General features: G+C 34.7%; 1 protein-coding gene across 1 annotated transcript; it reads right to left on the minus strand.

Annotated features, from left to right (window-relative positions):
* Positions 1-420: 420 nt before the first annotated feature.
* On the minus strand, positions 421-3,440 carry LOC149483701 (esterase FE4-like). Its single transcript, XM_089702870.1, has 3 exons — positions 2,956-3,440; positions 875-2,142; positions 421-684 (listed from the first exon to the last, which is right to left on the minus strand). The coding sequence occupies exons 1-3, from the start codon at positions 3,133-3,135 to the stop codon at positions 486-488; spliced, it is 1,647 nt and encodes a 548-aa protein (XP_089558996.1). The 5' UTR covers positions 3,136-3,440; the 3' UTR covers positions 421-485.
* Between the last annotated feature and the right edge of the window lie 11,769 nt (positions 3,441-15,209).

Genomic DNA, 15,209 nt, shown 5'->3' on the forward strand with positions numbered 1-15,209 from the left:
TATAACTTATAGCACAGATTAGATACAAGCTTCTACTGTGGTTCCGTAACTGCTGATTTACGGTGCGGTGACAAAAAATATGTTAATAGGTATATAATATATTATGATGTTTTAGTATACGAAATGGTGTTCACATTTAATGAAGAATCCTTTTAAGGGTTTAGCTAATACTATTGCTAATACTGTTTTCACATTTTTTATATGTACATGTTTTGGGATTGTAATTTTTATTGTTATTGTACTTATGTAATTTTCATTCTATCAAAAAATTGTAGATTAATAAATTGTTTAGTTATCGAATATTTTTGTTTGATTTGAACTATAAAACTTATTAAAATAATTACTATACCAATGAAATTAAATTTCAATATGCTTAAGATATTTCATGAAGAAATTAAGAACCAAATAAAAAATAGAAAATTTAAAGATCAGTCTATTTCTCAATTACCTACTATTTTTGTTAACTCTCATCACAGTTTGACTTATCAAGTAATAGGACCTATAGAAGGCTGTTTCACATTAGTTTTGCGATATTTCGTATAGATATCCTTCCACAATGCATAAGCCTCTGGGTGAGGCATGGGACCCATTCTGAGGTCATCGTCAATGTATAAAAATCTCAAATTATTTTTTTCACTTGGCAGCCATTTGTAAGGTAGCTTTAGGGAATTTGGTGTCGGATCCCTGCAAAAAATAAATGTGTATTAAAAAGAAGTTATCAGAGGTGTAATAAAAATATCAAGTTCTGTTAAACACGAATATCATTTTACTCTCTACTTAATTAGAGTCAGTACTGTTAAAACAGACTGTGATAACTGATGAACATAAAATCTTCAATAACAAACTTGTTACAATTACAGTAAAACAGTCTTACCCATATTTGGCAAAATTAGTCCACATAGTAGTCATAGTGTCAATCATAAGCCAATCTTTATCATTGATTGGAAAAGGAGTTAGCACAGAGTCGAACATATAGAAGAGGTCATCAGCGTGGCAGGCGCCGGGCTCCTCGCCGCGACCAGATCGCTGCTTCAGGAAGTTCCTGCTACCGGAGTAGTTGAAAATGTAATTGTAGACCTGAGAAGTAGTCCTTTTCAGAAGAAGCTCTGTCTCCATGATCGCGGGCACTTCGAAGTACAACTGTGTATATAAATTTGTCACATTGTCAATCTTCTTTAAACTTATCGGTTCGTCACCGAAGTAGAACTCCTGCGCCCTCCGCGACACGGCCATTCCCTCTTCCACGGACGAGAAGCGCAGGTCACTCGCTATAATATACATTCCATTCCTCTTATCGACAGTTCCGTCGTCTTTGGATGTTAAAAACATTCCCTCCTTTGAATTAGTGCCATGGATAATAGGGATATTCTTAACTTTCTGTGATAGCAAATTGTAAGGTAGATCCGTGAGTACCGCTTCTTCTCCAGGTATTTCTTCTTCTACACACGGCAGGTGTAAAAGTTGCGTGTCAAAGAATAATTCATCGGGCGTGCCGGGCGGAACCGCCACGAGATCTCTATAATCTGCTGTCATGAAGAATTCGTACAACTCATGAGGATCTTCCGTGTCAAATCCGAGCTTCTTCGCTACTAGGCTAGCTTTCCAAACCGGTTTTCTATTAATCGCCCAATTTGATATAGAATTTCCACTCTGCATAATAACCTTTGTGAATAATCCTTCAGTGATAGGACTGGCTAACAGCACCGATGACGAGGTGGCACCGGCACTTTCACCGAACAGAGTTATATCGTTGGGATCTCCGCCGAAGGCAGCGATGTTTCTTTTTACCCATTTGAGCGCAGCTATTTGATCTTTTAAACCGGCGTTCCCCGGTGCATCCTTAGTACCGAGGCAGATGAAGCCTAAGGCTCCAAGTCTATAATTAAAAGTGACTAGAATGACATCTTTTTTCATAAAGAAATGTGGAGCATAGATAAATTTGCCACCACTGCCTAAGATGAAGGCGCCACCGTGAATGAAGACCATGACCTTCAGCGGTCGCTTCGCGAGGGCGGGTACGTACACGTTCACTTTCAGGCAGTCTTCTGAGCCCAGTACCTTCCCAAGAAGGCTCACTTGGGGACACATGTCGGAGGTGATGGCTTGGAATACGCCTTTCCATGTCGGTGGTGGACCAGGTGCCTGTAAAATAAATTTGTCTTATTTTATATGGTATGTAGGTATATGCTGGAATCGTTGGTTTGCATGAATACTGATGTGAAGAACACACAACTTGAAAGGGATGAAATATATTATATGGAAATTAGTTTGGGGAGCGGTGCTACTGGCTACACGATAAAGTGCACGGAGCCGCGTGCGGATAGCTAGTGAATTATAAATAACATGAGGAATGGCCAAAGCTCTTTGATATTATCATTCTATTTTTTAAGTTTTTCGGTGTCGGTGGTATTAATATACGCAGAGGTTATAATCGTTATCATCATAAAGGAGATAAAAATTTAAAACGAGAGAATTTATACTTATATTTTAATGATATCGATATAGTAATAAATACCTCTTCATTCATTAATAATAAATAATAATATCCCTTTCTTCCTTCAGTATAATGTTATCTGTGCTTACTAACTATTACCACCTGAATTTGAATTAATAAATCATAAATAGGTAGATATTTAGAATGTTAAGTAATGATGCATTAATGTTTTATGTTAACTGTTAATTGTTATTACATAATAATATTATTACATAATACATAATATTATTACCTACTTATAGTAGTTAGGTACCTATTAATTACACCTAGCTATATATGTATAATGTTATTCATATGGTAAGTAACTTTGGCAATGACGTTAAAATTATTACAAAATCTTCTATAAATAAAATAGAAAAAAGAATCATAAAATGAACACATCGATAGGAAAAATTAAATATTTTTGTTCTAATGTAGCATCTAATGACAATCTAGTTAGTACGTTGACATTAGAAACCGACCTTGAACCGCGTGCTGCTATTGGTCGTCGCGTACGGAATGCCCATGTACTCGAAAAACGACCCATCTGCACTAGTCTTACCGACCAATTTCCCTTGTTCAATATCCACCTCAGGAGCCGGCTGATCCACTAAATTCATCAAAAACAAAGAAAACAACACTAGTTTCTTCCTGTACTTCATTTTTAAAGATTTATTTAAATAATTATTGCATTAAACACGAACTTAAAATGATTCAGCGGAATAGACAAGGTTACGTTTTTAGGTTATGTTATTGTTGGTCACTGATTTGCACTTTTTATTGATTTTCACACTTAAATTATTACGAAATGTCTCGTAACACTGGTAAAATACATGTTAACAAAGTTCTTACGGGGTTTATTTATGTACTGCGTACATTCTTGAGCGGTTTTTTTGTGATTATAAGTTATTATAGGCGCAGTAAAACCACATTACATGTTATGCGTCAGCGCGGCGGCCGGCCACTGATCCGTGACGACTGACGATTGACGAACGATCGACCTTCGATACAACATAAACAGTGAACTTGTCAATTAATCATAAGCGACGATAAGAAAGTAAGTAGATGGTGTGATAATAAACCTGTAATGATAAGATTGTGAACAAATATTGACTATTGTCACATAAGAATTGCAATACCTAAATAACCTAAATTAATTTTAATATTATCTGCTTTATGTATTCAATTGAATTTAGGTAAGTATAGGTATGTTCACTATGTACATTATATATTTTCATGTTAGAGCGTATTTTATTTATTAATATTTGAATACCTAGTATTTTAAATTTTTATTCATTAATAATATGGTACTATTATAAGTATTAAGTTTGTACGGCTGAGTGGAGTGTTAGATATGCGAATAATAGTCCATTAAATAAAAAGGGGTAGTATTTAAACGAGTGACTGTAAATTAAAGTTTTAGTTATCAAAAATAATTAATTGTGGTAACAGAATTACTAAGTGAGCGACTGACTGCGAGCGATGAAAAATTAATAGATCAGCAACTAACAAACATTAATTTGCGTTACATAAAATACAAAATGAGCAGCTTCATAATATTTGAGCGACCTAATATTAATTATTGTTTGAGTGACAAAATTACGTCTTGTATTATATTCATTATTTGGCATATGATTTATTTATACTGAGTGGTATTTTATCTTAATCGAGGTATTTCGAATAGAAAAATCACTTTGAAAAATACTATAATGGACAGAGTAGGTACTATAAGTTCAATTTGTTTTTGAAAACTTTATCAAATAACTATTTGAACAATTTATTCTAGTGTTTTTAGTCGCTCTAGATGAGCCTAATTTAGTCGCTCTAGATGAGCCTAATTTAGTCGCTCACTTAGTAATCTATTCGCTCAACTAGTAATTTAGTCGCTCATATAGTAATGTAATCACACAGTTAGAATTCTAATAATATATCAAATGGATTAATCACAATCCTCCTTTAGTACGCTCAATCTGTATTTTATTATCAACTAATATTCGTTGCTTGTTTAGTTAATTTGTCCACTAGCTGCTCCGTGTGGTTTCACCCCCGTGGCTCCACCCCTGTTGGTCGTAGCGTGATAATATATAGCCTATAACCTTCCTCGATAAATGGGCTATCTAACACCGAAATAATTTTTCAAATCGGACCAGTAGTTCCCGAGATTAGCGCGTTCAAACAAACAAACAAACTCTTCAGCTTTATAATATTAGTATAGATTACTCAAATTGTATGAATTTGAAGCGCTCAAGTTATTAAATCAGTATCTCATAATCAGTCGCTCACTTTATTTTCAGTCGCTCGTTTTATTATTTATTCCCAAATAAAAAGTTCTAGAGTGCGTGAGTTAGTAACGTAAGATGTTTCTTCGGAAACATGTCAAGAGTCCCTAGGTAATAAACATACTAAAACTCCGGGACACTAGGAGGAGCTCCGGAGTGGTGGGAGGGGGGGTAATGGGTACATTTTTACATTTTTCGCTTAAATCTCAAAAACGGTACATGTTAGAGAAAAACTTTCAAGAAAAAGTTGAAAGGCCATAAAATTATCTACAAGTTGTACCTAAATTATTTTTTCTTATATCCTACCGTTTCTGAGTTACACGCAGTAAAAAATGCAGCTTTATTACCTAGGGACTCTTGACATGTTTCCGAAGAAACATCTTACGTTACTAACTCACGCACTCTAGACCCCCCTTGGAGGGACTCATTCAATGGGTAAAACGATATATTATCACATAGGATAGGTAGGTACACGATATTTTGAAAAATTGAAAATTTTGGAACAGTTGTAATTACAAAAAACACGTTAATTAAATCCGCGGGAAAGCTTTTGAGGTGTGAGTTGTTCGTTAGGACAGTAATCCGCTCATTACCTCAAAACGTGTTACGCTGTACGCAGAGATCATTAGCATATCCTATTTGCTGCGCTCAGCTCTCAGCTTACTGTCAGCAGTTAGTCGTTAGTCGTCAGTTCAACTTGCATAGGATGTGCATAGGTGACTTATAGTAATCTGTGCTAGAAGTACAGACGTGTGTGCAGTGTGCATCCCGATTCCCGCCTCCACCTACACGCTCCGTAGTCCGTAGTGATTAGACTTTGATATTGAGATTTGAGAGATACACTACCGGGTACAATCTGCAGAAGTCACGTATACGAATACGATCGTTAACTTTATATACCTACTTATCAGCCTTAAAGCTCGACTTTTTAAAAAAGATAAAAAAACCACACAAATAAAGAATACAAGCTATTATAACCGCCTAAATTTCGCCATATTATTTTCAAAGTACCTATCAAAGATATTTGATAACCGCAATTGAAATCACCACAAGACATGATCATAATTGATAACAAAATTATACTTGAAAACACTGCACAAGAGCATTGAGATAATATTACTACGTATGGAGGAGACACCACGAACAAAATCTGTGCGTCATTTTTTTGCTCTAACTAAGTTTTAAAAATTATTATCTAGTTAGGTACTTACCGATGAAAGTTATTCCTTTGCACTTTTCCGTATTATTTGTATTATTTCTGCAATATCGTAACACACACGAAGGCATATTTGATGCGTTTCACTTTAAAACCATTAAAAAAATGGCGTATGTTGAGCGGAACATAAGTGATGTAGGCGGTGTCGTCTCCATATTATGTATATCTCAATGCACAAGAGAGGATACAAAAACTGACAGAAAGTTGAAATCAAAGCGCAAAATAAAAATAGAAGAGTATCATCACAGTATCATGATATTTCGGGTATTCTGTGTGTACAGTCGGCATGTCACCTCTCTGTTATCGTTCCATCCGCTCGATGGCTCTTTATTTCCCGCCAAATTGAAAACTCGATTACCTGCGAGGTGCGGGCGCGGGGCGGCGGGGGCCGGGGGGACGCGGGAAAGGTGACAGTTACAATAACTTGCTTGTCTCGAATCTCGATACGGCGCGTTTGTTTTCATTGCTGGCAATAATTGATGGATGGTACTTATTGTCAATGAAAAAATCGCGAAGGGAATTCATTTTTGTAAGCCTTGAGTTTTATTTGCAAGTTGACTGAAAATTGATTGAATTTTAATTTTTCTTGAATAAAATAAAAGTTTGCATTGACAGGCAGGCATAAAGCACGTTATAATCAGGTGTGATATTATAATATTTTACATGTTAAAATTATTTTAAGTATAAAATCATGTCTTCATAAAAAATTGTATACGCCTACGGCCTAGTAAATGAATTAATTATGTAAGAAAACGCGAAAATGTTAATGCCCATCTTGATGGCCTTTGGGCCTAGAAAAGTTATCCACAGACTTATCACCGTTATTATAAAGAACTGCCTCATAAAAATGAATAAACGAGGAAATATTAATTTGCACTAAATACAGTGCGCTAGGGTGTAAATAATTAATTGTAATAACTAAATAATTTTAAAAATGTTTCAATTGTTAGCGAGTTATATTGTGTGTTCGATGAATTGAATAAATTTAACAGATATTTCAATTTACACAAGGCATTACATGTCTGGTTAATTGGTTATATTTTCATATCAATATACAACTTACGCAAAAATATTAGGTACCTTTTATAATAATTTTCTGATTTTCTTATCAGGTAAGTACGGAACTAAAATATTTTATAATTGTATAATGTACACCTGGTAACATTTTGAAAGTCGGTTAAAATCAATTAGTGCTTGGTTCCCGGATAAGTCGCGCCGCGTGTGAGCTCTCCGCGCGGCGGGATCAGCGCTACAGCCGGCTTACCGAGCCCCGCACCAACTCACCGTGCGACACTACTACACATCACCATTACTCATACATTGCTTGCCATGTACTAGTAACAAAACTTGTAAAACAATTTTTGAAGTGAAAACTTCTTTAGCGGCGTTGGGTATAAAATCTTAAACTCGCGTCAGGACACGTGGTCTGATCGAAAAAGCGTAAGACGGATGTTTTTTTTTTTAGACCTTATATTCCATGCGTAAGACGGATACCATTCCAAACTATCAAACATGCTGAACGTTAATAATCAAGTTTTCACTTCTGCCGGCACTCCCGAAGTGCAACCCGTCTTTTTTTAAATATCTAACCAGCGATGAACATGAAAGTTGTTATAATATCGCGCAGGCTGCTACTAATGTGCGCGGCAAAGATTGTAATATGGAATTGTTTGCGAATTCTCGAAAGTTCGAATTAAATTTTACGTCAATCTGTTTTATCTCGATGCGGTCCATTTATTGCCAAAGTTTCTTCGCGTTTCTTGATATGGGAATTTAATTGTATACTCGACATTCGTACGTTTATTTGTAATAATTATTGTACTACAACCACACTTTTGTCTTACTGATGTAAGTTTCGTTTTCAATAAATCACTCAAATGCCTTTAAAATTTTAAAAGTCAGTAGATATTATCCTGATTTAAAAATCTAAATAAAGAAACTGCGTTCAATCTTCAAGTTATCCGTACGTACCTCCAAACATGTATAAGTACATTTTTATTGTGACAAGATGATCACTGTTTACTAAACCCTGCTCTACCCGACTGTAGAGTGTAGAGTGTAGGCAGCTAAATCGCGCCGTCTCGTAAAACTTATAGCTACATGTTTTATTCCCGCACGTGTATCTGTGATCTAAAACACTACACTTTTATTGAGCCCCTTGATTCCTCACATACCTGCTTAATTGTCTCATTTGCTATAAACCATGTAATTACGATGCTTTTAATTTAATCCTACGGATAGTTTATTGTTTGTAAATCGTTGATACAGACAAACTACAAGTGTTTTGAAGCAGTTACTAACTACAGTGATGTACACATTTCAATATAGTATAGGTTTATAATAAATAATTTGTTTTATTGTTTTAAGTGTGTTAGATAAGTTCAATATTAGTAGATACCATTCGTGTTATGATTACTATCAAATAACTGAAATTAGTGAAATTACCTATAATATGGATTAGCGATAGTGGTGATAAATAAAATAGCTCTACATATGTGACTCGAAAATTATAATTTTATGAAAGCTACATACACCCAACAAGTATATTTCATACGTATACCTAATATCACATTCCTGATATGATAGAATTGAATATAATAAATTACAGAATGTGGATTGTGGATATTGAAACAACCGATACTCGATAAAGGGTAATTTATATGTTGTTACTGTCTTTGTTCTCAAATATATTATATTCAGAGCTCGCGAGATATAACAAAACAAATTGATGTTGCGTAACTTTACAGTTAATAACATCTGCTAATCTCAACAAGCTGAATCGCGTCGCGTCTTTCCAAACTATACAAGGCCAGTACGCAACGGTGTGAAACTAATCACGTATAGTTTGGAAATAACTTTTTTACAAAGTTCTTCCAATCTATACAACAGCAGTACGCAAATACTTGCAAATACTCGCGTATACTTTGTAGTGAAGTAAGTAAGAATAGCGCTCCAAAACATACAGCGCCAGTACGCATGCGGACTAATCGTGTATGTTTCGGAGTAGGTAAGCGCGGCGTCTCTCCATTGCTCGCGTTTATATTATTGTATTGCTGTTTTGAAATCTATTATGTATTAAAATGCATGTGTATTGTGTATATAATGTTGCGTACTGATCGTATATTTTTTGTATCGAGGATGCTTGTGTCTTCGTTCCCGACTATACTGCACGACTTACAATTGACAATAGTGCTAAAATGTAAGAATCTAATAAGTCCAGAAGAAGACGGTTGCGAGGCGACGGAGTCCCGCTTCACGGGGCTCCTATTTTTGTGTAGTTAAAAAAAACACGAACCTAACCTAACCCATAGGTAACCCTTATATCTGTTACCTATTTATTTTTCTAAGCTTACCTAATAATATTTTTATTCCATATTTTACTGAATCAATCAAGAAGAATAAAAGTAGATAGATATAGCTGTACAAGTCTTTGATTGCCTATATATTTATTATTTCGCTCAAGCGTAAGTGGTGTTAGCTATATTTAGTTATACATATTTTGCGTACTGATCGTGTATAGTTTGGAAAGAAGAAGCAAGCATCCGCTTTACAAAGTATACACGATCAGTACGCAAAATTCGTGTATATAGTGTAATAACAAACTTAAAAACAGCATTACAAAGTAAACACGAGCAGTTTCCTATGGTTGCGTTCTGGCTATGTATAGTTTGGAAATACGCAATCGCGTCACGAAAGATCCAGAATCTATGTGTCTTACGCCTGAATTAAGTGTGATATGTCGTGTGAGATTAACAATAGACAACAAATAGATAACAATATAACAAGGGAGCATTATTTATTTAATTGTGGATATTCATTCTTGTCACAATAATAAATTAAAAAAAAAAACTTATTTTTCTAAGCCACAAAACCGGCTTATGTCAAGGCAAAAGCATAACCCGGAGTCCAAATTATAACTACATTAATAATTATGCTTAATACCATGGACCAATATATATCAATTGGTCCATGTTAATACTCATTAAACATAATTATGTACCACGTATAACATTGTTCAAAACATAATTACAAATTCCAAATCGCTCATCTCCCGTAATGTGAGATTATGGTAACACTCCAACGTAAAGCCGAAACGTATACAATATCAAAATATTCATTTCGTGCCCCGTCACAATGTGATACACATGAGAAGCAAATTATTTCTGAAATAACCACATTACAGAAACTCACATTCGCAGACGTGCTTTGTTTTATTCCCATTTATGTTAAAAATTTGCTCCACATTTGCGATTGCTGCATGCAAATTAGTGGCCATTTACTTAGCTCTTGTAATTTTGTATTCCATTAATTTAAATAGAGAGAAAAAATAGACAACCAGACAAACGAGGCCACAGGATATAAATTTACTTGTGCTCTTCTTACATTCCTAATGAGACACTAGACGTGCTTTTATCAAGTTTCAGTATTTAATTCTAAATTTCTAAAGACTATTTTATTGAAGTTACAAACCTGTCCATCATCCCTTACCTAATGCATTTTATAGGTAATCAGATCCATACTAAATTACATCTTAATAATGTAGAGAAAATGTCATAACTATAATCATAATCAAAATTAGGAATTCCCGTGTATACATGATCTGAAATCCATAAACTTTTCTTTGCAACAGACGTCAATATCAATAAATCTTCCAAAATACACCCCACCAGGGCACTTGGCAAGAAAATCTTTTGACTAAGTAAATTTGAAATGTTTTGCGAGCATGTGTCACTGTTAATATGGACGCCCAGACGTGGGTCCCAGCTGTTCATCTCGCGAAGGGTCCGATTGACCCGATTCCTTTGTTTTTGTCGCGATACATCTTCATAATATTAGACACGCGTGTAATATAATATCGTGTCCTCGGGCTCTGGACAAAAGCTCTACTATTCCTACGAGACGCGATTGCTTTTAGGACAACACGATATTATTTTTTATATTTACAAAGGACGCGATTGTTTTAGCCACTATTAGTATAAGAGAACAAATAACGCAAGTATGATATCGTGTCCGACGTTCGTACTTCGTTATTGATCCTGCTTTATTTACTGCTTTATTTACCACTGGTTCATTATAAATAATTATTTTAAAGTGTAGTCGATTGTTCAATGTTAATAAAGCCTTAAGATTAAAATGTGTTATTATTAAACATGACATAAGGTTAAAATTATGAACCACATTTTAGACGTATTTTAATCATTCAAACACAAAACCACTCCTTTCTGTACTTTATGGCCATTTAAATCTACTCAATTTCTGCATCTGGGAGAATTTTCACAGGTCAAAAAGTAAATGCTAATGCTGAAATTTCAGGAAGCTTTAGAGCTGAAATTATCAATGTTATTTATAATAGATAAGGTAATTACATCCAGCTGGCCTCCCGAGTCCCGCGGATGGAACTTATTACATTTTAATTAGGTAATTGCGCTCCGTGTTGTTTTACTTCAATGTTTTATTAAATATTTAAACCCGGTTTATATTAAAATTGTGAGTGAATTTGATTTGATTAGAAACTGAAGTTCCGGATAAAATACCCATTATAATATACCTAGTACACTGTACAGATTATACAAAAAAAAATATTGAGACAACATGTGAAATGGATTCGAAACAAGACTTTTCCTAAGGGCCTTCTCTTTTACCTTATTTCCAAGAAATCATAGTAGGTACATATTATAAATAATGTTTTTCTAGATTTAGATACAAAAACCTTTTAAAAAAAGTCTTGTAAAAAAATTCAAACTTAGAGCATAAGAATGGCTCGCTATATCTAACTTTAACCCTGGCCCGTCTAGACTGAAGTCTAAACACTACAATCGTGGCTAGTATAAAGTATCCCATCAAAAACATCCTGTAAAAAACCCAAGTCTCGCAGCTCAGTCTTTCTACCGTCAAAAGTTGTGAGATCCATGTAATACCAAGTCGGTTAATCTATTTAGTGTCTACTTGAAGGACCTTCTGTCTTAAGTTATTACATAAGTTATTATCATGCCAATATTAAAAATATTTAACGTTTTAAACAAATAGATCGACTTGGACATCGCTTGATTTGATTATTAGTATGTATCACACTACACAGCACGACGGGCCAGCGACCAACAGGAACGAGAGTTTCAATCGCGTGAGGCGCGAGAGACTAAAGAATCTAATATAATATTGTAATATTCATTTTGTTTTCATGCGATGTCCAAGTCGATCTATTTGTTTAAAACGTTAAATATTTTTAATATTGGCATGATAATAACTTATGTAATAACTTAAGACAGAAGGTCCTTCAAGTAGACACTAAATAGATTAACCGACTTGGTATTACATGGATCTCACAACTTTTGACGGTAGAAAGACTGAGCTGCGAGACTTGGGTTTTTTACAGGATGTTTTTGATGGGATCTCACTTCTTTTTGTAGAGCCTTTCTTTTTGATACCATCTACTCAGTCATAAAGTAAAATAGAGGCCAGTCTGTCTGTAAGGAGGCTAGTCGCGCCAACAATTTATATATAACAGATTTAAATTATAATATATTGTTTTATTAGATTTTCGTACTTCAAGACATGTCCAATCATGTGTTTTTCATTACGTCGACCATTTTACAAGTAATAATGTTGTTCAGTTTCATGGGCTAAACACACCCTTACCCACCCTATACCCCCTCCCTTGCCTCATATGGTAGGTACCTATCTACACCTATTAAATTTATAACCACCACCAACCACCAACTGCATAAATAACTTTGTAATCCCATATATTTATATGGGATTACAAAGTTATTGATGCAGTTGGTGTATTTGGAAAACTGGACCGAAATTACAAAATATTTAAGTTTTCCCATGATTAAGACACTAAACTCTATATGTATTCCAAATATGAAGCTTCTAAGTCTGCTAGAAGTGCCTTGGACTTTTGATGATCGGTGAGTCAGTGAGTGACAAAATTTAGAAACTTTAACAAGTTGTCATTCTTAAACTACTGGTTCAAATTGACTGAAATTTTAAATATTCCGTGTTTATACAATGCCGGATTAGTTACTGAAGATTCAGGTTTCTTGCTTTATCCACAACCGAATTATAGGGGGTCGAAAAAGGCCCGAATTGCTTCGAGAAAAGGATGGTACGGCCGTGCCGCTTTTTTTTTGCTCGACTTGGCGGGGGCACTGCCGTGCCCCCAGATCTGTCTCCGGATAAATTACGTTTCATTGCTCCTAAGATAAGATAGCGTTTCAATTGAGAACTGAATTAAATTCATTGATAGATATTATGTTCGGAGACCTTAATCCTTTATTTCTATCTTTAATTCAGTGCAGGGTAACTTTTAAAAAAAAGAACAGCAAACAATTAACTTTAATCATCAGGTTCATATTCTATTCCAGATATTATAATCTCTTTCTCTATAAAAATAATTTTTACAAACAAAAACAATCTGTTCATCAAAATATTTGTATTAATAATATTTTTAGAATTAATATGAGAGAAAGCTCCTCAAAAGTAGGTACTTATGAAATAAAATTACATTCATTTCATTATATTAGAAGATAACTTTGGCGCTTAGTAATTGTTATTTTGCCTTCAAAAGAAACATTAATTAATTGTTATGCATAACTTTTGATAAATGGCAAAAAAATTTAAAGCTGGCTCAATGAAATTCGGCCGGAAGCGGCTGGAATTTGCTAACAGGATTTATTGTACGGGGATAAAAGTGGTCGGATTGTAGCTTTTATTTCATAAAAAATATCAAGCTATATATTTGGACATAAGGTGTAACAGCACATATTCAGTAAACAATATTATCTTGCTCTGTATGATTAATTGCTAATCTATAATGCTTTCAAATTGTAATTAGTAGTAATTGTGTACTTAGTAAGTGTATCCGAATGAATTTAAATCAGGCACAGGTCGGTGAGCAAACAGTTAACTCGGCGCGGTCGACGTTGCATGTAAATTATTGCTATTTATTTCCGGCAGGCGCTATTATTGGCTGCTAGATTGCTCGGCAACTCGGCAAGGCGCGGCAGTAATGAGCTCGCTAATTTGTTGTTGTATTTACTCCCGGTAATTGTTTTATTAATGACTATCGCCCACGACTTTCCTATCGCAGTGTTTGTAACAATCTGAAGTTCATGTTCATTATGGAATGTAATTTAAATACCGATTTCATCGTCAAAATCACTGATGGTCCGGGAGCCAGCAGCAGATTTTATGACCAAGTTCCTCTCAAGCGGTAATTAGTAAAATGCATCAAAGTATAGTATTATGAAGCCTCGTGAACGTCAGCTGGAGCTCGGTTGGGGGGAAGAGCGGTTGTAGCCTCCCGTATCAGCTGACGGTTTTTCCACCAAGATACAGCCAGCTGACATATATATTTATCCACAGTTACATATAAGCTATCATCAGGTAAATTTTTGTTTGAGAGGAAATAACGGAAAATAAATTTTTCTTTAAATTTAACTTTCATGTTCGAGACACCAGCTGACGTATTATTATTTTGTAACCAGCTGACTATTTTTTTTCGTTGAGATATTGGGTTAGCTACAATTTGACAAATTTTAGCTGAGAGGAAATGAATGAATGAATGTATTTTTTTTCCTATGTGCGTGGGAGGCTACAACCGCTCACCCCCCCCAACCGAGCGCCAGCTGACGTTCACGAGGCTTTATAATACTATACTCTCATGCGTCTGACGAATTATCTCTTGAGAGGAAATAGTTAACCAAATTTGCACCTGGCTCCCTAACCATGATGCTTGATGTTGAAATTATTGTAGTCTGATAAACGTCAATCTTGTTGTTCAAATAGTTTAGATTACGCATTGATTATTTTGTTGTAAATAACATCTAATTTGGGGAAAATCTATAGAATGTGGTCATGATTGCCTGAGCTATAATATGTATAATGTGATTTGAAACCTGATGAAAAATGATAAATCAATAGGAAAATAAATGGCTTTTTAACTCTGGTAAAAGCTTTAATTTATAAAGGAAAAGTTGCTTTTATTACGCGCTTGAACTTTAAAAAAATAGTTTATTGCCAGTGTATTTTAAAATACAATCTAAGAGGAGCTTCGAACATCTCTACTTTTTACGTACCTTTCGACTCTACTGTTTTAAAACTTTTACGCATATAGAAGACATCCATTTCCATATAAAAACTTCACAACAATATAACGTTATTTATATTTATTCGACGGGTATTGCAAGGGACGTTGTAGAGACTAGCAGGAGTAATTACAGGCGAGTAATTAGACATT

Source organism: Colias philodice, chromosome 13 (assembly GCF_061535455.1).
Source record: "Colias philodice isolate Cphi_HAF_F1 chromosome 13, ilColPhil1 Martin Lab GWU primary, whole genome shotgun sequence".
Classification (NCBI taxonomy): Eukaryota; Metazoa; Arthropoda; class Insecta; order Lepidoptera; family Pieridae; genus Colias; species Colias philodice.